Consider the following 26,994-nt stretch of genomic DNA (forward strand, 5'->3'; position numbering starts at 1 on the left):
TATCAATCTCAGAAGTATTCTAGGTGAAGTTCATATTTCAAACAACTACTACAGTTGTTCTTTTTCTTCATATGATGTGTAACGTTCAGTGACAACTAATTTTCTAATTATAGATAATTTTTCATTCTGGAGGGAATTCTTCAAAACTTTATATATAGTACAAAAGATATGTTCTGTATTTTTTCTGAAAAAATATTGATAAAAGCCCGTTGAAATTTGGAGTAATTAGTTTAGTGGACATATTAAAAGCTAGAATATAAAATATTTCATTATGATGGGTAGGGGTGTACAAAGTAAACCGACAAACCTCACCAAACCGATAAACCAAGTCAAACTGAGAAAAAAACCCGACTAGTGGTTTGGTTTGACTTGGTTTGGTGTTGAAAAAAAAAACCTGATCATAATTGGTTTGGTTTGGTTTTAGCTAAAAAAAGTCAAACTGAACCAAACCAACCCGACATTACATGTATCAATTTTTAAAATATTTTATACATAAAAATATTTATTTGTAATGTAATTTATAAATATTTCTTAAATTTTTTCATGGTTTTTTTTTCTATTATCATATTATTTTAAGCTTGAACTTAGAATTTTGATTGTCAATATGTGTTTTATCTCATGGATGTTAGTAACTCAAATAAAGACCAAACAAAAACCAACTCAACACTAATGCTAACAAAAGAAATTCAATTCTCCCATTAGGAATGACAATAATGTTGGATATCTATTCTTTTAGCTTTGCATAATTGATTTAGAGAGTGAAAATACATATATATATAATTTTTTTCTTTGTCACGTAATTAATAATTATTAGCCGACCGTACTTATTTTAGCATGACTTAGTATTTTAGATTATGGTCATTTTCTATATGGCTTATTAATTAGCAATATTTATTTTAACCGGTTTTATTATTTTTTTTGTTGAATATTTTAATACAATGTCATCACTCATATCCCATTTTGTGTTATTTTCTTCAGAAACACCTTAATTATATATTTGTATCTTGCTAAGACTAAAGAAATATTTGAAGTAAAAGTGTATATGTTTTGTATGAAGAAGATTCCGGAAAAAACCCGAAAAACCTGAGAAACCGAATAATTCGAGAAAACCTGAGGTTGAAAAACCCGAATTTTATTGGTTTGGTTTGGTGTATAAATTTAAAAACCCGATGCAATTGGTTTGATTTGTTATTTAAAAAGTCCGAACAAATCCGGTCCATGTACACCCCTAATAGTGGGTATTTGGTTTGATCATATACTTGATATAAAATTTGTATGATACATATGTTCAATTTAATAGAACAAGATTGCTTATCCTTACCTCCTAGTGATTTACACTCGTCAAAAATTTTCCTTCTAATTCCCGCAAGGGTGACACGGTTGGTTGAGCATGAGGCTTCCATAATGAGGTCTCAAGTTTGAAACTCCCTGCCTACGACAGCAGGGGATTTGCCTTCTGGGTTGAGCTCGTCGCATGGGGCCTACCTAGTGCGGGTTTTCTCTCCTGTGTGGTTTGGGGGCTATTGCACAGGAGCGGAGTTTACCTTGTGTGTACCCGAAGGATAGCTACTACTGTTTCCTAGTCATTAAAAAAAAAAAGGAATTTCCTTGTAATGCCACATGAAAAAAAATCTAAGCATTTCCCTTTAATAAAAGAATCTTAAATTATTGAGTGGAGTACTCGGGGATCACATAAACCCTTTGAAAACTCTTACTTATATTTTCGATTAGGAATAATTGTATCCTTTATTAGTAGTAGATTAAGAGCTAAAAATTAGAGAATCAATTCGACCGTGAATAAAACTTCAATACTACGTATTGCTTTTTGAAGAGATCGAGAGGTTGGAAAAAATCAGTTGTACCTTTGGAATACAGTTGAATTTAATTTTGAATGTGGCTGAGCACTATAGGTAACCTTAATTGTCTATGTTGTTGTGTTCTCATCAATGCTCTTTGGAAGATTAGAGTAGATGATAGATCCAGGTCCCCCCCTTCCCCCACACCCCAAAATGAGAGACCTTGAAATTAAATAATTTCTATTCTGTTTTTAACATAATATTTATTTTGATTTCCACACTAAGTAGAGAGAATGTACCCATGTATATTAGTAATATAAAATCTGGAGTATGTTTTATCATTTCTTTAGTATGCTTGTTCTTTTCTACTTCTTGTTATGCTTAAATTATATTATTTCTTAAGGATTAAATAATCACGGGTGTAGGTACTATTACTATATATTTCATGTAGAATTAGATATTATATGTTATTACTATGTATTTCATGTAGAATTAGATAATATATTGATTAATTATTTTATATTGGTTTAATCACATATTTCACCTTTTACCTACACAACTTCATCTATTCACAAAATCACTTTACAGAAATTTTTTGAAACTTTCATTTAAAGCATATCACATGTTGTGTATAAATAATTCTTCAATCACAATAAATGAATGCCTAAAATGTATTTTTCATTGTTTTTTTTTTTTTAAAATCATGCATTGCAGCTTTTACATACCTAGTTTTCTTTTCACTATAAATCGTCATATAATTTTCTTGAGAATTCATCTAAATCATATCACGTGTAGTGTAGCGGTAGTTCTTAAATGAATGCCTAAAATGTATTGTCACGGGTCATGTAGGCTCAATTTCTGAGTCCTTATGATATGTTAATAGAAGGGTCCTCAATTAAAGAATTTTTTGATAGAAACGAAAATAATTTACATAGGGTGGTCCCTCTAGGACATTTAATGGATTAACATCACATAAGTTGACCCTTTTATACCATTTTGATGGGCATGTACATGAAACGTTACTTGAAGAAACAAGAAGATATGTTGCTCTTTGAATTTTGCCTGACATAGCTTTTCTTAGTATCATTAGTTACTTCTTTACTATGTATAGATTTTAAATGATAAATGAAAAATTGAGGTTCTTCAATTTCATATTTCCAATAATGTATAATTGTTCAATTAGCAAGTGAAGGAGGTTTGTCTTTAAATAAAGCTGAACTCATATGATCAGCTCATCACTTCTACTTCTACTGTCAACTTACTATAAGCATTGTTTGCTTTCTCCCTCTCTAAAAACCTCCTTTCATTTTCTTTATCTCAGCCCTTTTAAGAAGAAAAAAGTTTCTTGCTATTAAAACATGTAATCCTCATTCCATGTTTCGTCTTTGTATATGTTTGTTTTTGTTTCATTAATTTATAATTAGTAAATTGTTTCTTCTCTTCTTGTTTTAACTATAGCTTGCAATGCCTTAGCTTCGTGTGTAAAATTTACACTTCTTTTTGTTTGTCATAGGAAGACAACATTTCTGTTGGCTTTGCTAGCATGTCTAGCAGTATTGTGTCCAACTGTTCTTGGTGCCGCAGATGATCTATATGTCAATATCACAATACTCGAAAGCGCAACTGCCCAAGGCGCAGGTACTTTTTGCTTGTACATAATTATATTCTTCCTAAAGTTGTAACAGAAAAGAAAATCATATGCATTTGTATTGTTTTTGAATCATCGACAGTATGCCTAGATGGGAGTCCACCAGCCTATCATCTAGATAGGGGACATGGTAGCGGAGTTCGCAGCTGGATTGTCTCCTTGGATGTTAGTTGCTTAATTAATTCTTCTCATTATTTTCAATTAATTTTCATATTTAACATAACTAATTAAGTCACTAAATTAAACCTTTGTTAACTCCGGAGAAATTTCATTTTGTAGGGAGGTGGTTGGTGCAACAGTATCCCAGATTGCCTTGATCGCTCAACTAAGTACACAGGTTCTACCAAGAAGATGAATCAACTAGGTTTTTTTGGCGGGATACTTGATAATACTTCCAAGAAAAATCCAGGTGATGAAGCTCTATGCACTATCATTATCTTGCTATGTTTAACTTTTTCTTTGTGTGCATAAATTTTTACCCACTTCTTCTGACCACAAACGATGTTGGAATTTGGTAGAGTTTTACAATTGGAACAGGGTGAGGGTGAAGTATTGTGATGGTTCATCTTTCACCGGTGACGTTGAACGAGTTGACCCTGTAAGAAATTAGTAAATATTGTACATATGTCTCTCATGTATACTGATAACTAATATCACTGATGATTAATTTGGTGATAAATCTAAATTAGGACAAGCAGCTGTATTTTAGAGGGGCAAGAATATTTAAGGCTACTATGGAAGACTTATGGAGCAAAGGAATGAAAAATGCTGAAAACGTAAGATCCTATTTTTGGTAACTGGATGGAGCTCCATGTCCATCCTTCAGTTTTTTTGTTCTTTTCTTTGAGCTGTAATTTCTCGTTTGGTAATATAATGCAATTTCCAGTTACAAAAATCATCATAGAGTATAAATTATACGTCACATATATACTACCTTAGTCTACTAATTAATCTTGAATACCAAAATGCAATGGTCAGGCAATTCTATGCGGAACTTCAGCCGGAGGGTTGGCAACAATTTTGAACTGCGACAAGTTCAAATCCTACTTGCTGAATGATGCGAGAGTAAAGTGCATTGCAGATGCTGGCTTCTTCATCAATGGGTGAGCTTTCCTTATATTCACATTATGTGATCTCAAGAAAATGATACTCTAATCTTTTATTAACTTTATTAGTGTCTAATCCCTTTCACGATTTATACAGGAAAACGATTGCTGGTACTTCATATATTGAAGAGATGTATCGGAAAATTGTTAACCTACACGTGAGTCGCATCTTCTATTTGTTTTAGTAATTTTGGTATGCTGAAGAAGTAGAAGCAACTTCGATTCTTTTGCTTTACTAATATAGTTTTTTCTCCCTCTCCTTCTAAGGGATCGGCTAAAAATTTGCCTTCAGCTTGCACGTATGCAATGGAACCAAGTCTAGTAAGATTTTAAGCATTGGAAAGAAAAATATTTTCCTTATTTATTTTAGAGAATAATAGTGACCTCTAATTATAACATTATTTTTCTTTAATGATGTTGCAGTGCTTTTTCCCAGAGAATGTCGTTCCATACGTTCAAACACCACTTTTCATAATCAATTCAATTTATGACTACTGGCAGGTGACGAGAATTTTATTTTTTCTTTATTTAGTTTTTATAAATTGAAAAAAAAGTTCTGACTATTCAACACTCAACTCCAGATTAATAACACGAGTTTTTGGCCAAAAATATCCCTTATCTTTGGGGTAGGCTTAACTTTGTCCTCTAAATATAACCTTGAGCACTATATGTCCTTTAAGTTTGCAAAACTTGAGCACTTTTAGTCTCACTAACAGAAAACTTCACATCCTGTTAGAAAACTAACAGCATTTACCAAAAAGAATTCAGCAGCAAAAATCAGTATTCCAGCAACAAAAAAAACAGTGTTTTGGCAACAAAAAACAGTGTTCCAGCAGCAAAAAAAAGAGCAATCCAACCGCAAAAAAATAGCATTTCAGCTGCAATAAAAATGACATTCAACAACTGATTTTTGACTGCTGGATAATAGGCTGTTAGAGAAACGAGATTGCATATTTGACATACTAAATTAGTATCTCTTGCTTGAGATCTGGGTATAGTTTCTCTGATCTTGTTGCAGACCAGTGTCAGTTCTAAGTTTCTCTGTCTGTTTAACATCATAATTTTTATAAGAGAGGTGAAAAAAAAGAAGACACAATTATTTATGGTACCAACTTGCAGCCTATTATCCAGCAGTCAAAAATCAGCTGCTGAATGTTGTTTTTATTGCAGCTGAAATGCTATTTTTTTGCGGTTGGATTGCTCTTTTTTTTGTTGCTGGAACGCTGTTTTTTGTTGCCAAAACACTGTTTTTTTTGTTGCTGGAATGCTGATTTTTGCTGCTGAATTCTTTATGCTAAATGCTGTTAGTTTTCTAACAGGATGTGAAGTTTTCTGTTAGTGAGACTAAAAGTGCTCAAGTTTTGCAAACTTAAAGGACATATAGTGCTCAAGGTTATATTTAGAGGACAAAGTTAAGCCTACCCCAAAGATAAGGGATATTTTTGGCCAAAAACTCTTAATAACACTTTGGTTCCTCCATATCTTGATCCCCAACATGTCTGGAAGGATTGCATCGACAACATAAATAACTGCACATTTGGCCAACATATAATTATTCAAGGTTAGTTGTTCTCTGGTGATTAACTAATATATACCTTCCAATTCACATGTATATTGGGTCTTCTTCTCCTTTAATTCCTTTTAATCTGTTTTTTCTTAATTTAGCCTTTGGAATGGAGTTCTTGAAGACATTCGAGGGACTACCCCTTTGTTTTACAAGGGGTTATTTCCTCACGTCTTGCTATTCTCATGGTGAAATTCTTTCACTGGGATACTGGTTCAGTGCTAGCTCTCCAAGGTTACTTAATAAGGTAATGTTTGTTTGTGTTATCCATATAATGTTTGAATACACACATTTTTGCTTTTGAATTTTATCATATGCCTGAGATTCTTAGTTTTGATGAGTTCATAACAAATTTTAATTTCTTATAACATTTATCTGTGTAGACGATCGATGAAGCTGTTGCGGATTGGTACTTTGAGAGAGAAGGGTTTCATCAATATATAGACCTATACCCTTGCGCTAGAGATTGCAAGAATAAATAAGTTAGTGAAATTATGTAATGAATAGGCTTGCAGATGTTGTACCTGCTGCTTATTTGGTGGTTTGTAGCCGTTGAAGAGCAGCTGACCGTTGGAGTAAAGAAAAGTTTTTATGTTTTACAATTGAGTCATGTTAGATTTTTTGTAGATAAGCTTCTAATTGTTTAGTTTAGCCTGACTTAAGTCTTAATGTATCTCAATTTAGTGCAGTCGGGTAAGTTAGAGATTCTGGAATGCAATGTTGTGGTCGCAGCTGTTATAACTAGAAGGATGAGTGTACAAAATCTTTATCCTCCTCTCTCTCAACTCTCTTCAGTCCTCTTTCTTCTTTCTTATGATTGGTTTAGTAAATCTGATACTTTTGAAGCAATTTATCGTGATCCTAATAGAGAGAGAGAGAGAGAGAGAGAGAGAGAGAGAGAGAGAGAGAGAGAGAGAGAGAGAGAAGAGAGAGAGAGAGAGAGAGAGAGAGAGAGAGAGAGAGAGAGAGAGAGAGAAAGAGAAAGGGAGAGAGAGAGAAATTGATAAGATTCAGATACTAATGCACCTTCATGGTTGTAGAAGCAATTCTATTGACATTTTACTTTTTAGACAGATATATCATTAATTATTTTGGTCTCTGTTCATTGTTGTGTACTAGTGGGGGTAGCCCAAGCCCAACATGAACAAAATTATAATGTTTTATTATACATGTCACACCCCTTTTTAACCCGGGAGTTAAGGTAGAAGTACGACATATTGGAGATTCCTATTTTTGTTATTTGTTTAAGGAGTCGCCACCTAATTATTTATGGTGAATTAGGACACCTAAAGTTTATTAAAGTTATGTTTAAAGTTAACTCTGTTTAAGATCTGCGAAACTTAAGATTCTAGGTAAGGGTTCAATTAGTCTAAAGGGAAGGTATTAGGCATCCTTTAAGACCCATTAACAATGGTTAACCGACCGGACTTATGTTATTTAATTAAGGCTAAATGTAAATATAGTATTATAGAAAAGGAAGGTAATTTTGTAAGTATGGCTAAAGTTATAGATAAATATGTAAAAATGCTATTTAAAATAGAACTTGTAAAATAATAATAATTTGTATAAAAGAATACTTTTAATACTATTTTGAAATACGATTTATAAATGTTGTTAAAATTTTAAACGAAAGTGTAATACTTGTGGAAAGGTAATAGTTGCATAAAAGAGTTCTAGTAAAAAAATAAACTAAAAGAAAACGAGACATGTAATGTTTATAAGTGTTTGAAGAAAATGACTAAAATTTAAAAAAGGTTATTTAATAAAAGTTTTAAAGTTTGTTTTAGACAAATACGTATTTCAAGTGTTTGGAAGGAATTAAAGTGGAAAGTTATCCGTTGAAACTAATTTTCCCTTTTATTTCTTAGAATAAGCTAAGTTAGTGTAAAATTTGGAGCGTTTTAAACTTCTAGAATAGTAAGTGTAATTTGATCCCCTTAGTCGAAATCTATAGTCACGATACTTTGAAAAATCAATTATTCTAAAAGATAAATATTATGGATAGTAAATAATTTCGACATAGACTAATGGAGTTAATTGTTAGTTTTCTCTTTGAATTAACTACCCATTATTAAACTAAACTCACTAATTTGCTAAAGTTTATTTAAATTAATAAACAGAATGTTAGTCATACAAATCAAACAAAATACACAACAATAAAATTAAGGAAGAGAGTAAAGGAACAAATGGGATTGGCCTATTTATTAGGGCCCAACTGCTGGAGTTGTTCACGTTATTGGGCTTAGGCCCAGATTTTTATTTCCCCTGTTGGCTGCGGATTGACTGCTGTTATGGGCTGATTCGAGAGGAGGGGTGTTGGGCTTTTAGCCCAATGCCAAATGCGGGAGGTGACGAGTCCCCTTTGACTCGAGATATCATGCATAAAAAAAGAAAAAAAGAAAAAGGTATTAGTATATAACTAACAAATAAGACCCAACATGTATAATGCAAATTCAAACAGACCAGTGGACCATGTAGATCGAGTACATTTGTGTATACTAGGTGTACTTTACATACTATCAACGAAACGAATACTTAGAGTGGTAGTCTAGGTGGGGTGCAACTGTTCCGTTAAGACAACATGACGACCGAATAAGCAAGCATGTGAAGAGACCAAGGAAAACATTGCGTAAATAATGGTAGCCCAAAATAACCTCGTTGCCGAACTGGTGGCAGATAGAGATATATAAAATGAGCAATAAGGCTCAATACCAATAAAAACAGTTAAGAGGAAACAAGTCCAGGCTTAAAATTATGTTTAAGCAACCAAAATAGTAGAGTAAATCCAGTTTCCAGGATAACGATATATGAATATAGTCAAACGAACCTCAAACCATTAACAGAGAGAGGCAAAAATCAACCATTTACCCATTTAGAGTATTAAATTTGCTTACAGGAAGAAAGCTATATACGGTGGCATTCTATATGTATCAAAATTGAGTATATTTATTTAGCCACACCTCACTGATCAATTATTGGACAGAAGCATAGTTATCCATTCAGTTAAAGGGGCTGGAAACAGAGGAATCATGTAAGGTTTAGATGCTACTTCTAGGAGGAACACACACAGAACAACAGTAAAAAAAACTTAATTATGAATTCATTTTTTGCAGTACTGACCCTTTAAACTTCAGTCCAGTATGGTCAGATTCTCAGAAGCAGAATACCAACATTAGATGAGCTCTAACACAAGCATACATATAGAGAGACAACTGGATGTTCATGCTCACATATAAGTTCCAAGTCAATCATTCAGATTTCGATTTGAATTATCAGGGTTCAACCCTTTCAATCACCTAATGCATACAAGGTTCATATTAACCTAAGTGGTTTCCTTTCTTCACTATTTCAGTAGAAGCTCAAACATGGTACATATTAGGATGGTATCCTAACTCATTCAGACCTTTTCACCTTATTAGACTCAGATGCCGACTTACTAAGATAAACTAGCATGTGCTTTGAAACCAGTTAAGCCTTATTTAGTCACATCCAAACAACCTAGTCACATTATAAGACTTTTGCAAGCAGGCCTCAGACTTTACTAAATCTAGATTCATCCTAATCAAACTTCCTTATTTAGCTCAGCAATAGTTCATACAAATTAACATGATAGTGAAATAGGCAGTGTTAAGCTAAGAACAGTGCAGATAAGTTTCAGATCAGGGTATTCAAGAACAAGTGAAACCAAACTTTATAAGCTAAATTCTTCATGAGCACTTCAGTTTACCTAAACAGCGTCAGCAAAATTCTGTGATCAAAGTATTCAAGCTATCATAATTCTAAACAAAACCATCATAACAATCCTCGGAGGTCCCTTTAGATTATTAAACATCACTGATCACATTAAGAGTGCACGTAATCCGAATGACATTCTGCATAGTCTCCTAGTCTAGGGGGGGCAGTTATGTCGAACAACCCATGTAGTCTAAACCAATACTCAAACAATCATTCCGAGACAATCATCTGAACAGCTAAATCAGATTTCCATCTAAGTATGATACTAGACTAACCAATTTGATTTCCAATACCTATTAAGACAAGAATTGTATCTAAATGTGTTGATGCCTATCACACTTACCTAACAGAACATGCCACATATATAACTAAATAAGAAATGCAACTGCTAACTTAAAGTAGATTACATTCATGGCAGGATATATTCTTTGAACAGATAGAGTAAAAGAGAGACAATGTCAGCCTGTTCTTGTCGTATACGTGATATACCTACGATATACACACCATAGTGTGTATATCAGACGTATATCGAATATATACCTTCGCCTTATCTTGATAGCTCATTGTATACCATATGTATATTTGGTTCTAAGTGGGTTCTAAGTTTTGGGAATTCAATCTAAACATCCAAATTACAGTATACCTCTTTCAAATTCATTTTGGCGATTAACGTTTTATCCTAACAGCTCCCAAAACATCAGAAAATAATATGACGACAAAGAAACTACATAACATAAAAATAGCAGCACCAGCTAAAAATTTAACCAAAGCAGAAATTAAAGACTCGAAGTAATAAAGGTATCGAAGTTTACCTGTTTTGTGCGCAATGAACTGGGATGTCGAGGTCGTCGAATCTACTCTTTCGTTATGAATCGATTCGAACTCGATTAAAGTAACTAAAATTCCAAAATAAAAAATGGAGTAAATTGTTGGCTGCTTTTTATCGATTAAAACTTGTGTTGTAGGGAATTTTGGGTTCCCGATCCTTATATTTTCAACAAAAAGGTTTTTTTTTCTGATTTTAAAAGAAAATCAAGACTAGAGTAGAAATGAAGCTCAAGACTTAAGGACAGGAAACTTGTGTCTCCTCCGAAACCTGAGAAAATCCCCCCTTTAAACGATTCACTTGCCTTGTATTTATAGATTTCATTTGTATTCAAGAAAGAGAGGAGCGTATGAGAGAGATTAAGGACAGGGGTGGGGATGGCAGAACGAAGCGTGGGGGACAAGGTGAAATGGAGACAGAGAGGATGGCAGAGGTGTGGTGGGGAGAACGTGGGGAACAGGCGTGTGGAGGTGTCAGAGAGAAGGAGAAGTGACGGAGAAAACAATGGGGTGTGAGTGCGGCGGCTAGGGTTTAGGGTGAAGGGGAGGAAGAGAACGACGATGAAGAGAGAGGAAGGGGAGAGAGGAGGAGCGGCGGCGAAAGAGATGAAGGGAGAGATGAGGCGGAGAGAAAAGAGAAAAGGGAGAAGACGATGAAGGAGGCGGAAGTCGAAAGAAAGAAGGAGAAATGGGATTAGGGTAAAGAAAAGAGAATTGGACTGGGTCGGGTCGCGGGTAATGGGCTGGTCCGTTTGGGCTGGCCCATTAATTTAAACATGGTCTGAAAATGTGGGGTTTAAAATGTGGGTTGGGTATAAAAATGTAGGTTATTTATTTGGATAGGGAATAATATTGTATTGGTATTTTGGGTCATTAATTTGTTGGTCCTTCCTCCGCTATTTAATTATCTTCGGGCTTCTAATTTAGTAACTGGTAAAATATATATTATGTAAAGACAATAAATAATTAATATGTAAAAAATAAATATTTTGCAAAGTGTTGTCTTGTAATTAATTTAACGAATCGGAACCCGAAAACGAAACAATGACTAACTGTTTTTAAAAATTTGTGATAAAGTAATGCTCATAATATTGAAAATAAAAGTAGTGAAAATATCGCGAAAAATAAAGTATTTAGCTCGTTAGTAAATTTAAAAACCCGGGTAAATTAAATAAAGGAGGGACAAAATTGGGTGTCAACAGATGCCCCTCTTCGACCGGAGATGATGTAAGAGTCTTCGGGCGAAGAAGTTGACGTAGTAGCCAATTTTGTTTGGACTGACGAATATGAGTTTGTAAGAAAGTACGGTTTAGGAAAATTGATGGAAAATATGATGGTATGGAAAGAATCGTGGCCAAACCTGTAGAGAGAATGGATTTATAACTTTGTAAGGGTAGTGCACAGGTGACGAGAACGGAACATAGGCTTATAGTATCGTAATTATAAACGTGGCGTGCAATACGCCCATAAGCAGGACTCTACTAGACACGGCGTAAATTCTTCAAAGATGCCCCAGTGTTGAGTTATGGAAACGCTGGGGGTGTAGAAAGGAATATGAGAATGTGAAAAGAGTAGATTTAGTAGAGTTTTAGCAGGAGATGTGAAAGAGAAATTAACCTACGTATCACGTGTTTGTGGACATAGGCGGAATTGAGTTCGAGAGTAGATTCGTGACCCTTGCTTATGAGTTTGATATTCCTCTTCAGCAAATTTGCCCCAGTTCACTGCGTAAGATAAAGTTCCACGTTGTGTTGCGTCCCTGCAGGCTGTGTTTTCTGCCAAAACTGAAATTCATGTCAAAATTAGTAATAGAGTTGAAAGTGTAAAACTGTAAAGAGTGTAAAATGATAGTAAATATGAGTGTGGGAATGAAAGTGAAGCCGTGTGGCTAATGTTGTCTCTGATTGTCTTCAGGGACTTGAATGAATGCGTGATGCGTATGCTGAGGATGTGATAATATTTCCAGTTGCATTTGCAGATGATAGTGATAAGGTCTCCGGCTGTCTTCCGGGACTCGATGTTAAATGATATCTGCGAATTTTAAGGTAAATTCATTAAAGTGGTAAGGTAGATGATGAAATAAAGGAATGAAGTAAGGAGTAAAATAAGCGTGTAGCCGTTTGGCTTATGCGGGTGAGGCCGTATAGCCGGGTGATGTCTCCGATGGTTGTCGGGACTCAATGATATGCTGATGAGGCTGTATAGCCAAACGATGTCTCTGGTTGTCTTCAGAGATTTGATGATGATTCCCGTAAAGTCCAGGATAAAGTTGTAAAGTGGATGATGTCTCCGGTTGTCTTCGGAGGCTCCAATGATAATTCCTGTAAAGTTCAGGGTAAAATCGTTAAAGTTGGTAAAGTGAATGATAAAGTAGAGAGTAAAGTCATAGTGTAGCCGTCTGGCTTATGCATGTAAGGCTGTATAGCCGAATGATGCCCCCGGTTGTCTTCGGGGACTTGATGCTATGTCTCCAGTTGTCTTCGGGGACTTGATGTTGTGTCTCCGGTTGTCTTCGGGGACTTGATGTTGTGTCTCCGGTTGTCTTCGGGGACTTGATGTTGTGTCTCCGGTTGTCTTCGGGGACCCAATGATAATTCCTGTAAAGTTCAGGGTAAAATTGTTAAAGTTGGTAGAGTAAATGATAAAATAGAGGGTAAAGCCATAGTGTAGCCGTCCGGCTTGTGCGTATGAGGCCGTATAGCCATGTGATGTCTCCGGTTGTCTTCGGAGATTTGATGGTAAATCCCTCCGGTTGTCTTCGGAGACTCAATGTTGATTCCTGTAAAGTTCAGGCAAAATGGTTAAAGCAGATAAAGAAGGTAATAGAGTATGTAGTAAAGTGATAGCATAGCCGTTTGGCTGATGAAGTCGACGCTATCGCAACAGGCTGAATTAATGACGCGTAATCCTGATTTGATTCGTCTTTAACCTACAAAACAGGTATATTCGTTAATGAAGTCATAAAGTTGTTCTGATAAAATAAAATTAAAAATAGAGTTTAGAAATAAAGCCGTTTGGCTTTTGAGACGAGGCCATATTGAGCCAGATGATGCTTTTCGGTCGTGATAGACTTGGCTGTTGATCTCGCGGTCTTTTAATTCCTGCACTCAAAGAAAAATTCTTAGTTCGGGAGGGGGAAGTTGATTCGTGTTGACTCCAAGCTTGGCTTTGTTGGCGCTCCATTCATCCTGTTTGTGTGGATCTTGTGGCCTCTGTTTAAGCCTCGGTAGGTGAACAGTAGTGAATCAATTGCAAGAAAGTATTTGATTTGAAAGGTAGATATGTAGGTATATGTATAAGGAAATGTGACTATATGTATATAGGTTGTGAAATATGTATATGTAAATGTATGTATGTAAGGAAAGATATATATGTAAACGTATACATATGTAAGTTGTAAAATATTCTGCCAACTTTAGATTGTGACGCTTCTAATTGGTCTATAATACTTCCTGTCTGATAGCCTTAATCTTGTCGATGTCCAACCGTTCTTTTGTCTATATCTTTTCCAAAACATGCCCCAGTTTTGGGTTCAGAAGGGTGTGCTAAATTTATGTTGTGGTGTGACCGAACCTTATATAGGTTGCCTACGTATCCGCCAAGGAATCAGGTCAGAACGTAGTTCGTAAAATACATAAAGTGGTCTGAGTTTTCTAATAAAGGGACCGAACCCGATGTGGATTGCCTACGTATCCCACCAAGGGAATCAGGTCAGCGTAGTTCTGTTATATAAATGGTAAAAGATTTGTGGGATTTTTATCTAGGTGTGACGGATCTCTATGTTGATAGTCTACGAATCCCTCCGAGGGAATCAGGTCACGTGTAGTTCTCCTTACATAAGGATTTTTTTTTATTTTCTGTTATAATGCCACCGAACCCTATGTGGGCTGCCTACGTATCCCACCACGGGAATCAGGTCAGCGTAGTTCGTACGCATGTAAAATCATTTGATTTTTTTTTTTTTTTTTTTTTTTTTTTTAAAGGCAACCGAACCCTATGTGGGCTGCCTACGTATCCCCCATGGGAATCAGGTCAGCGTAGTTCGGATATATAAATTCTAACCTAGTATGACCGAGTCCCTATGTGGGCTGCCTACATATCCGCCGAGGAATCAGGTCAAATGTAGTTCGTACCTAAAGGAAAGGTTGCAAACTAGGTTGTCTAACCTAATGTCGTACTTTGATTTCTTCTTGAATTGCTAGCTTTTAGGCTTATGTTATCACCTATCGGCTATTTCAATTCTTGTGAGTGGAATCTTGTCTTGTCCCCCTAGTTTCTTTGTTACTCTCTCGGAATATGTGTTGTCTATTCGTACATTTCATGTCACAATCGTAGAGTTGACAGTTTTGATAAATAAAGTAGAAAATAGATGATTAAGAAAAATCAGAAATGCATTCATAGTTTTGCAATTCAAGCTTCCACAAGGTGAAGCAAAACAAACAAAATTTTGAGTACGGTTCAAGCATCAATAAAAGAAAACAAGTTCACTACATGTTCATGCTACCAAGGCTCCCGACGGATCGAGGACGGAGTACAAGTCCAATTCTTCAGAGTCTTTCCTGGTTCGGCGCCCCATATTGTCAGTGCCTTGGTGTTGCGAGTAGTTGTATTGGATTGTTCCCACGAGAGCGACAAAGTTGTTGATCTGACTCTTTCCGCACTGGACTCCTCTAAATCTTGGCATTTCCGTGAGCAGGCAAAGGATTGTTGACCACATTGGGCTTAGCTTCAGCGAGCTGAATTACTCCTTCCTTAATCAGGGCTTCGATTTTGTTTTTAAGCCCATAGCAATCTTCAGTGGCGTGCCCAACAACTCCAGAGTGGTATGCGCAGCTTTTGGAACCATCAAACCATTTTGGGATAGGCTCGGGAATTTTTCCTTCAATCGGTTGTATTATGCCTGCTGCTTTCATTCTTTCGAACAATTGAGCTAAGGGTTCAGCGATCTGAGTGTAATTACGGGTGTTTTTGGTGTCAGGGCTTGGACGGGCTCTAGGTATAGTATGTGGTCGATTTTGGTAAGTTGGAGCTTGGTTGGGTTGATACGGGCGTGGGTTTTGATGCGGAGGCGCTCGGGGTTGGTAGTAGTTTGCTTGGGTGTTGTAAACGGGGTAAGGAGGTAGTGGAGCTTGGTAGGGTTCAGGGTAGTGGTAAGGGTAGAAAGTTTGTTGTGGGTGGTTAAAGTATGGAATGGCTTGGCTCGGCTCATGTCCTTGAGCGTTCATGACTGCAGCGACATCTTCCTTCTTCTTTTTAATCCCGTTGATAGAACCAGATTGTATAGCTTTGTTCATTGCTTGTAAAGCAATAAGATCCTGAATTTTCCCCGATTTGATTCCTTCTTCCAAGGCTTCTCCCATTCGAACAACTTCTGTGAATTTTTGTCCCATCATACCTATCATTTTCTCGTAAAATATGCCAGCCTGGCATTCAATGAAGGTAGCAGTCATTTCCCTATCATTCATCGGAGGTTGAACCCTGGCTGCTTCTGACCTCCAACGTAACGCATATTCGCGGAACGTCTCAGTTGACTTCCTGGTTAACTTAGTCATGTAAACTCTATCTGGTGTGATATCGGTGTTAAAACTGAACCTGTCCATAAAGTCTTGCGCCATGTCACTCCAACCACGCCATTTACGGACATCCTGTTGTGTATACCAAGTAAGTGCTTCGCCAGATAAGCTTCTTATGAAGAGCTTCATCCTTATGCTCTGGTCTCTGCCCACTCCAACCAGTTTGTCACAATAAGCCCTTAAGTGTGTATGAGGGTCGCCTGTTCCATTGAATGTATCAAATTTTGGCGGTTTGTAGCCTACGGGTAAATCGACGTCAGGTTGGACACAGAGATCCTCATATTCTACACTCTTAGTTCCTCTAGCGACTTGAAGGTTCCTCATTGCTTCTTTGAGACTGTGGATTTCTTTTAGCAGTATGTTATCTGCCCCTGCCTTTGCATCCCTTTCCATTTCTTCGTATTGATCTACCTCGGGTTGGAACCTGACCGTTACTGGATTGGTAAAGGCTTGTGTTTCTGTGGCGTATACTGGAGGAACATATTGTGCATTAGGGGTGGCAAAGTGTGCCCCGTGTATATGCTGGGTTGGATAAGTTTGGACGATGGGGGTGTTTTGGACAAGAGGTGGTGTGTTGTAATTGGTGTTTATAGGTGGTTGATTCGGTGGGTTTAGAGGAGTAGTTATAGGTGGTGGGTTAGTGTTGGTGGATAAAGGAATGTAAGGAGTATGACCTAGTGATTGATTTGGTGGGTTGACGGGTGGCGGATTAGGAGTAGCATAAGCAGTGTAGATGGGTGGTTGACTTTGTGGAGGAGTATAGTTAGTGTAAGTGGGTGGTTGACTTTGTGGAGAAGTATAGGCGGATGATGGATTTTGTGGATTTGCGGGGGTGATCGGAGGTAAGTTGTTGTTGGTAGGTGCATTGTTTTGGGGAGGAAAATGCTCAGCAACTGGGGATTCGAGTGATGGGAAACGAGGTGGGTCTGGTGCAGTATTTCTAGGTTCAGGAGGTGAATTTTGGAGCGTGATGGATAAATTGGTCAAGTCCTTAACCCGATTTAGTTCTCCACGTAGATTCTCAATTTCTTGAGTCAGGCGGGCGATATGTTCATCCCGTTGAATAGCAGTTCCATGTTCAGAAGTTTCAGGCGGATCGCTAGCGATCACGAGGTTTTCTACACCAGTTGGAACAGGTGCGGCCGGATCAGACATAGTAATTTCATTTCCTTGGACAGCCCAACTACGTTCAGGTAACGATGACGTCTTTGACCTCGTGATGTAAGGATGGTCGGCCATCGAGCGTCAACACGAATCAACTCTCTTTTCGGGAATAAGATAAAATAAACATACAGTATAAACGATGTTAATCTCATGAACATATCTAGGTAAAGTCATTATCACGTAAAGTCAAGTAAGTCATGTAGCAAGTAATTCATCAAATAGAGTCAAACAAGTTGTCAAACAAGCATATCAAGCAACAACGTGTCCTAACATGCATGTGACCTCTTTGTGCCAGAGGTAGGCCTAACGCTTGTTTGAAGGATAAAGTGTGCCATAATACGTCATCCCGTTGCTTTGATTAAACGAATTCTATTTCCCAAAATAAAGCACAAGATAATGTAATATTTATTACATGTCAAATGAATACAACATAAAGTGTTTCCTAATCTAAATAAAGTAAATAAAATTTCTATGTCTAACTTCTAGCTCCATTTGTGATACCCTTGATCTTAGTCATTTGTTATATTCCGATGCATACCTGTCATAGAAATGTTAGTCACCCCCTCCTTTCTAAAGTTTAATTAATTAGAGCAAATAGTCAATATTTAGGCACAGTTATCCTTCAAACATGCATATAAAGTATGATTGGTGTCACTTGGGGTCGTGAACCCGCTTGGACGTTTGGACAAAGTCATCTAATGGGCTTAATATACCAAGGATATTAAACCTCCTAGGATATGAAATGTATGCTCTTAATAAAAGGTGTTGGTTTAGCCCTATCCTAGGTTGACTAGGAGTGGGTTTACTAGACGCAAGGTTCCCGAGTGGACTACTCGAGTGAGAAGGCTACGCGGTCACCGTTATTCGGACACCCCCGCGCACGCGCCAACTCTCCTAAGATTTGGATTCTACGAAGAAATTTGCGGGTGCGCTAAGCACACCTCGCGTGTACGTGTGATAGTGTGAGATTTCCAAAAGTGGAGGAAATATGAACGGAATGACAATTTATCGAAGCAGTAACACATAAACAGTTTATATCAAAACAAACAGTTTATATCAAACAAACAATTAATAGCATGTGAAAATAGTTAACAAATAAATAAAGTGATTCCAAATAAACACACAAAGCCTATTTAAACTAAATCCGTTATGGTTAGAACCTAAGATTCCCCAGCGGAGTCGCCAAGCTGTCACACCCCTTTTTAACCCGGGAGTTAAGGTAGAAGTACGACATATTGGAGATTCCTATTTTTGTTATTTGTTTAAGGAGTCGCCACCTAATTATTTATGGTGAATTAGGACACCTAAAGTTTATTAAAGTTATGTTTAAAGTTAACTCTGTTTAAGATCTGCGAAACTTAAGATTCTAGGTAAGGGTTCAATTAGTCTAAAGGGAAGGTATTAGGCATCCTTTAAGACCCATTAACAATGGTTAACCGACCGGACTTATGTTATTTAATTAAGGCTAAATGTAAATATAGTATTATAGAAAAGGAAGGTAATTTTGTAAGTATGGCTAAAGTTATAGATAAATATGTAAAAATGCTATTTAAAATAGAACTTGTAAAATAATAATAATTTGTATAAAAGAATACTTTTAATACTATTTTGAAATACGATTTATAAATGTTGTTAAAATTTTAAACGAAAGTGTAATACTTGTGGAAAGGTAATAGTTGCATAAAAGAGTTCTAGTAAAAAAATAAACTAAAAGAAAACGAGACATGTAATGTTTATAAGTGTTTGAAGAAAATGACTAAAATTTAAAAAAGGTTATTTAATAAAAGTTTTAAAGTTTGTTTTAGACAAATACGTATTTCAAGTGTTTGGAAGGAATTAAAGTGGAAAGTTATCCGTTGAAACTAATTTTCCCTTTTATTTCTTAGAATAAGCTAAGTTAGTGTAAAATTTGGAGCGTTTTAAACTTCTAGAATAGTAAGTGTAATTTGATCCCCTTAGTCGAAATCTATAGTCACGATACTTTGAAAAATCAATTATTCTAAAAGATAAATATTATGGATAGTAAATAATTTCGACATAGACTAATGGAGTTAATTGTTAGTTTTCTCTTTGAATTAACTACCCATTATTAAACTAAACTCACTAATTTGCTAAAGTTTATTTAAATTAATAAACAGAATGTTAGTCATACAAATCAAACAAAATACACAACAATAAAATTAAGGAAGAGAGTAAAGGAACAAATGGGATTGGCCTATTTATTAGGGCCCAACTGCTGGAGTTGTTCACGTTATTGGGCTTAGGCCCAGATTTTTATTTCCCCTGTTGGCTGCGGATTGACTGCTGTTATGGGCTGATTCGAGAGGAGGGGTGTTGGGCTTTTAGCCCAATGCCAAATGCGGGAGGTGACGAGTCCCCTTTGACTCGAGATATCATGCATAAAAAAAGAAAAAAAGAAAAAGGTATTAGTATATAACTAACAAATAAGACCCAACATGTATAATGCAAATTCAAACAGACCAGTGGACCATGTAGATCGAGTACATTTGTGTATACTAGGTGTACTTTACATACTATCAACGAAACGAATACTTAGAGTGGTAGTCTAGGTGGGGTGCAACTGTTCCGTTAAGACAACATGACGACCGAATAAGCAAGCATGTGAAGAGACCAAGGAAAACATTGCGTAAATAATGGTAGCCCAAAATAACCTCGTTGCCGAACTGGTGGCAGATAGAGATATATAAAATGAGCAATAAGGCTCAATACCAATAAAAACAGTTAAGAGGAAACAAGTCCAGGCTTAAAATTATGTTTAAGCAACCAAAATAGTAGAGTAAATCCAGTTTCCAGGATAACGATATATGAATATAGTCAAACGAACCTCAAACCATTAACAGAGAGAGGCAAAAATCAACCATTTACCCATTTAGAGTATTAAATTTGCTTACAGGAAGAAAGCTATATACGGTGGCATTCTATATGTATCAAAATTGAGTATATTTATTTAGCCACACCTCACTGATCAATTATTGGACAGAAGCATAGTTATCCATTCAGTTAAAGGGGCTGGAAACAGAGGAATCATGTAAGGTTTAGATGCTACTTCTAGGAGGAACACACACAGAACAACAGTAAAAAAAACTTAATTATGAATTCATTTTTTGCAGTACTGACCCTTTAAACTTCAGTCCAGTATGGTCAGATTCTCAGAAGCAGAATACCAACATTAGATGAGCTCTAACACAAGCATACATATAGAGAGACAACTGGATGTTCATGCTCACATATAAGTTCCAAGTCAATCATTCAGATTTCGATTTGAATTATCAGGGTTCAACCCTTTCAATCACCTAATGCATACAAGGTTCATATTAACCTAAGTGGTTTCCTTTCTTCACTATTTCAGTAGAAGCTCAAACATGGTACATATTAGGATGGTATCCTAACTCATTCAGACCTTTTCACCTTATTAGACTCAGATGCCGACTTACTAAGATAAACTAGCATGTGCTTTGAAACCAGTTAAGCCTTATTTAGTCACATCCAAACAACCTAGTCACATTATAAGACTTTTGCAAGCAGGCCTCAGACTTTACTAAATCTAGATTCATCCTAATCAAACTTCCTTATTTAGCTCAGCAATAGTTCATACAAATTAACATGATAGTGAAATAGGCAGTGTTAAGCTAAGAACAGTGCAGATAAGTTTCAGATCAGGGTATTCAAGAACAAGTGAAACCAAACTTTATAAGCTAAATTCTTCATGAGCACTTCAGTTTACCTAAACAGCGTCAGCAAAATTCTGTGATCAAAGTATTCAAGCTATCATAATTCTAAACAAAACCATCATAACAATCCTCGGAGGTCCCTTTAGATTATTAAACATCACTGATCACATTAAGAGTGCACGTAATCCGAATGACATTCTGCATAGTCTCCTAGTCTAGGGGGGGCAGTTATGTCGAACAACCCATGTAGTCTAAACCAATACTCAAACAATCATTCCGAGACAATCATCTGAACAGCTAAATCAGATTTCCATCTAAGTATGATACTAGACTAACCAATTTGATTTCCAATACCTATTAAGACAAGAATTGTATCTAAATGTGTTGATGCCTATCACACTTACCTAACAGAACATGCCACATATATAACTAAATAAGAAATGCAACTGCTAACTTAAAGTAGATTACATTCATGGCAGGATATATTCTTTGAACAGATAGAGTAAAAGAGAGACAATGTCAGCCTGTTCTTGTCGTATACGTGATATACCTACGATATACACACCATAGTGTGTATATCAGACGTATATCGAATATATACCTTCGCCTTATCTTGATAGCTCATTGTATACCATATGTATATTTGGTTCTAAGTGGGTTCTAAGTTTTGGGAATTCAATCTAAACATCCAAATTACAGTATACCTCTTTCAAATTCATTTTGGCGATTAACGTTTTATCCTAACAGCTCCCAAAACATCAGAAAATAATATGACGACAAAGAAACTACATAACATAAAAATAGCAGCACCAGCTAAAAATTTAACCAAAGCAGAAATTAAAGACTCGAAGTAATAAAGGTATCGAAGTTTACCTGTTTTGTGCGCAATGAACTGGGATGTCGAGGTCGTCGAATCTACTCTTTCGTTATGAATCGATTCGAACTCGATTAAAGTAACTAAAATTCCAAAATAAAAAATGGAGTAAATTGTTGGCTGCTTTTTATCGATTAAAACTTGTGTTGTAGGGAATTTTGGGTTCCCGATCCTTATATTTTCAACAAAAAGGTTTTTTTTTCTGATTTTAAAAGAAAATCAAGACTAGAGTAGAAATGAAGCTCAAGACTTAAGGACAGGAAACTTGTGTCTCCTCCGAAACCTGAGAAAATCCCCCCTTTAAACGATTCACTTGCCTTGTATTTATAGATTTCATTTGTATTCAAGAAAGAGAGGAGCGTATGAGAGAGATTAAGGACAGGGGTGGGGATGGCAGAACGAAGCGTGGGGGACAAGGTGAAATGGAGACAGAGAGGATGGCAGAGGTGTGGTGGGGAGAACGTGGGGAACAGGCGTGTGGAGGTGTCAGAGAGAAGGAGAAGTGACGGAGAAAACAATGGGGTGTGAGTGCGGCGGCTAGGGTTTAGGGTGAAGGGGAGGAAGAGAACGACGATGAAGAGAGAGGAAGGGGAGAGAGGAGGAGCGGCGGCGAAAGAGATGAAGGGAGAGATGAGGCGGAGAGAAAAGAGAAAAGGGAGAAGACGATGAAGGAGGCGGAAGTCGAAAGAAAGAAGGAGAAATGGGATTAGGGTAAAGAAAAGAGAATTGGACTGGGTCGGGTCGCGGGTAATGGGCTGGTCCGTTTGGGCTGGCCCATTAATTTAAACATGGTCTGAAAATGTGGGGTTTAAAATGTGGGTTGGGTATAAAAATGTAGGTTATTTATTTGGATAGGGAATAATATTGTATTGGTATTTTGGGTCATTAATTTGTTGGTCCTTCCTCCGCTATTTAATTATCTTCGGGCTTCTAATTTAGTAACTGGTAAAATATATATTATGTAAAGACAATAAATAATTAATATGTAAAAAATAAATATTTTGCAAAGTGTTGTCTTGTAATTAATTTAACGAATCGGAACCCGAAAACGAAACAATGACTAACTGTTTTTAAAAATTTGTGATAAAGTAATGCTCATAATATTGAAAATAAAAGTAGTGAAAATATCGCGAAAAATAAAGTATTTAGCTCGTTAGTAAATTTAAAAACCCGGGTAAATTAAATAAAGGAGGGACAAAATTGGGTGTCAACAATACATTGTAGACAAATCTGTACTGACAATATGTACAACAACCAAAAGTCAAGACTTGAAGGTTTTTACAATATGTTCTACTCAGAAGTGAAATGGAGAAAGTATTGAACAGGCTGTGGTTGTCTCAATTGATCTGCACAAGCACTTAACATTTAAATGATAAGGCATAGAGTTTTCAAGTACACCTTCTGTACCTGTTTTTAAACACCTTGCGTTTAATTTGTCTTCCCTCCTAGAAGAAAACATGTAAATTGTATCTCAGGAAGATTTGTATGTAACAATGAAAACTCTATCAAGATGAGAAGCCTATCCATAAACACTTCAGTCAACATGTTCAGTCAGAGGACTCGTGGTTTTTTAAAAAAAAAAAAAAAAAATAGGTTCTAGTCAGAGGACTCTTAGTTTACTGAAAGAGAATGTTTCTAACTCTTTTATCTCAACTTTCTTTCTTATCTGTTCAATATCTTTTATATGGTGACTGGTGAATTAGTAAATTTCAGTCAAAGGAATAAACTTTACTGACTTTTTCAAGGACTATTTGGTGGTGAGGTCAAATTCATCTATAACTTACGCTAATTATGTGACTTATCATCAGGAAAAAGAACTATAATTGTGTATCGAGAGAACAACTTCTAGTCTAAGGAATAAAATTCTTAACAATTATATAAGGGTATGAACTTCGGCTAACAATGGAGCAAGTACAAGCTATGCATTGCATTTTCTGATGGCATTAACAATATTCTATCTTATATTAACTGATATGTCTACATATGCAGAGCCTTTACTTATACTATTTTCTGTATATTATGCTGCATTTTAATTTCTACAAAGTCGCAACACTATCTGAAGATAAAAGCACCAACCAAGGTTATTAATGGCCATTAAGAAATCACTAACCTTGGAAAGCAGATGGTAAGGACCCCAGAGTCAGTTTTTCAAGTTTGACAGACAATTTATACTATGGCACTATTTTTTGTATTGACCATGATTATAGGATTCTGAAGCTCCTCTACAGTCTTTCATCAATGAAGGCATCCTTTGTTTATACCAGCAATAGCCAGTCGGAGTTGGTGAAATCCGTTTTTTCAAGCGTAGCCCATTTACGTAAACTATGATGTCCCTGATAATTGATAGCGTCCTTCATTCTTACCAATGTCGCACTATTTGCAATCAGGATCCTACAAACTGAAAGGCATAGACAGAAACGGTACATGAAACACATTACACAGGCGAGGAAAAAAATGAGAGATTTTCGCTGTACGGTCAAACCCCAATAGTAGGTTATAAAGGAATTTAGTTCTTACTTGGTCAGAAAGCAGTCTCACAATCAGCATTGTTTTTTGGGAAATGAAGGATGCCACAAACATTTCTCCTAAGTCTGTCGTGAATTGAAATATCTTTGGAGTTAAACTACAAGGACTTATCACATGCAAACATGAAATCTAAGTTGTGATCATCAAGGTCATTCAGTACAGTAGCCCCAGGTACTCATCTTTGATATTTAAAATTACAAGTACTAAATTAAATGTTAACGCAATCATTGTATGACCGCTAAGCTTAATTTTTGTACCTTCTGCAACACCATTTGAGACAACATATTTGATACGCTTTCATCAAACTCCAACAACTGCTATCTGAGTCAAAGTGATTTGGTGTTTCATCGAACTCCAAATTAAACTAATTTCTGAAAAAATCGAGAACCTGCTGCAAGAGAGTGAAATATATCACCCTTAGAAATTTTCTTCAGGGAACTATTAAAATATTAGGGACCCTAAAGAGAAGCAGCAATGACAATTTTAATCTTCAACTCGCAAATGAAAGTGTAAGAATAAAATCTTAGGCACGACACCTCAGCTACGAGCTTTTAAAATAATGGACCTGTGGCTGCTACAATAAATTGTAAATGACAGGTACCTGTATTGAAATATGGCAGCTCCTATTTTTGACATTAAGTTTTAAGTTTCCTTCAACATATTTCTTCTCAAGTCTCTCATTATTAACTAAATTCATAAGCCAATAAAGCTATGCTATTTGTACAGTCAAGATTGATTAAGTTCTTAGCATTTACAAAGTATATTGAACAAAAGTGAAATTAAATTTATAGATATACAAAGTCATCAGTTAGAAAAAAGGTGAAATAAGCCGTCGACCATGAACTCTAACTATTTCCACATGCCAGAAATCTTGCTGCTAGAATGACAGGTCAAAGAGGCTAAAGGTATATTTGCTGAGTTTCCCTATATGTCAATATCACAATACTCGAAATCGCAACAGCCCAAGCTATAAGAAAGTACACGTAGCATGTATAGAGGATTTGTCTTCAAAAACAGAAGGTGAAGAACAACCTGGTCAACATTAGGCATTATCTCAGTTTGCTCTGCTTATGTTTACTCCCTGAGATGGAGTAGTCGAGCTGGAGCAATAAGGAAAAGAAATTCTGAGCCAGCATGAATCAAAGTTTTCTTGACAGCAGAACTATTGCTGAACAAGCAGTTGCGCATACGTCTAAGCCTTTGTTGTGGCAATATAGCTTGTTCGACAATGGTTGTGCTGTCAAGCGAACTGTAATTTAGCTTATGCGTAGATTCAATGCTCATTCTTTCGAGAATCTGCAGGAAAAAAAATATATCACTTGTTTAAGTAATTAGATATGCAACTTTTGTCAAAAGGAAAATATTGCAAGTAAATTAAGCATTTCAATCTAGGTTACTTGTCCAGTGTTGATGTCGGAATTTTTCCGGCAGTTCATAGATTTTAGAACACAATGCCAAAATGCTTAATACAATAAACCAAACAGAAACCATGGTAAAAGTTTGGAAATGGAGAGTGATTTCACCAGCTAAAACTTACTGGCTTACTGTAATGTTTCAGATGCAATAGAAAAAACTCGCTAACAGTTCCATAACAGACAAATTAACCATTACAAATCCCAGAGAGGACACTCTTTTCACCCACCATATTTTTAAATATTCACATCACAAATCCCAGAGAGACAGACTTACTAAGACCCTTCATATGGACTGGTCTTTAACTTTTGTCCCTCAAATTGGTGGTCCTTAATTTTTGACCCTGCTTCTCATTTAATAAAAATTTATTGGGAAATTATCCTTAATCGCTAGTTTATGAAACAAGTGATTCGGGTTTGAACCTCAGCAGAGGCAAAAAAGAAAAACAATTTTGCAAGGCAAGATTTCATAGCAAACTATGCCTATTCGGGCAAACGTTATGCCTTTAGGCATAGTTTTACGTAGTTCCTTTTCCAATATAGTTTTGTAGTAACATAATTTTGTAGTATAACTTAATTTCTACATAACTATGCGGACAAGACATACTTTACGTAGAAACTATGCCTTAAGGTATAACTTTTGCTTAAATAGGCATAGTTTGCTATGAAATTTTATCTTGCAATTTTTTTTATACTTTGTTGGGGTTCGAGCCAAGAATCTCAGGGTTATATTCGGCTACTTTTTTATTACTTAAAGTGCTGAAGGACAAAAATTAAACAAGCAATTTGAGGGGCAAAAATTAAAGACCACCCCGGAATAGGGCATTTGTGCGAGTCGCCGTAATTTTTGCTCCTCAATCGCTAGTCTTTAACTTTTGCCCTTCGACGCTTTAAGTAAAAAAATGTGGTCAAAAATACCCCTGATAGCAAAAAAAAAAAAAACAAAAAAAATTCGGCCTACCCTTATCTATGACTCTAATTTTCCAAGGCAAAGCTTGTCCGGCATAATTTATGTAGGAATTAAATTTTTCAGCATAAGTTTTTTAGTAACTAATTCGCTCAGCACCACACAACTTATG

At 36.0% G+C, this 26,994-nt stretch overlaps 1 protein-coding gene across 1 annotated transcript; it reads left to right on the plus strand.

The window, feature by feature from the left end:
- The first annotated feature begins 2,860 nt into the window (after window positions 1-2,860).
- Window positions 2,861-6,879, plus strand: LOC132638258 (pectin acetylesterase 11-like). Its single transcript, XM_060355210.1, has 13 exons — window positions 2,861-3,156; window positions 3,310-3,434; window positions 3,527-3,609; window positions 3,724-3,853; window positions 3,963-4,042; window positions 4,134-4,220; window positions 4,423-4,547; window positions 4,648-4,708; window positions 4,818-4,871; window positions 4,974-5,051; window positions 5,132-6,111; window positions 6,216-6,361; window positions 6,498-6,879. Coding segments are annotated over exons 1-11 (948 nt in total). The 5' UTR covers window positions 2,861-3,154; the 3' UTR covers window positions 5,255-6,111; window positions 6,216-6,361; window positions 6,498-6,879.
- Window positions 6,880-26,994: the final 20,115 nt, after the last annotated feature.

The sequence above is a fragment of the Lycium barbarum genome, chromosome 4 (assembly GCF_019175385.1).
Source record: "Lycium barbarum isolate Lr01 chromosome 4, ASM1917538v2, whole genome shotgun sequence".
Classification (NCBI taxonomy): domain Eukaryota; kingdom Viridiplantae; phylum Streptophyta; class Magnoliopsida; order Solanales; family Solanaceae; genus Lycium; species Lycium barbarum.

What these genes read in the sequence shown, in the direction of transcription:
- LOC132638258 (XM_060355210.1), top strand. An exon ending in TACTTCCAAGAAAAATCCAG is followed by an intron (nt 3,854 to 3,962) that starts GTGATGAAGCTC and finishes GGAATTTGGTAG; the next exon opens with AGTTTTACAATTGGAACAGG. An exon ending in GGAAAATTGTTAACCTACAC is followed by an intron (nt 4,709 to 4,817) that starts GTGAGTCGCATC and finishes TCTCCTTCTAAG; the next exon opens with GGATCGGCTAAAAATTTGCC.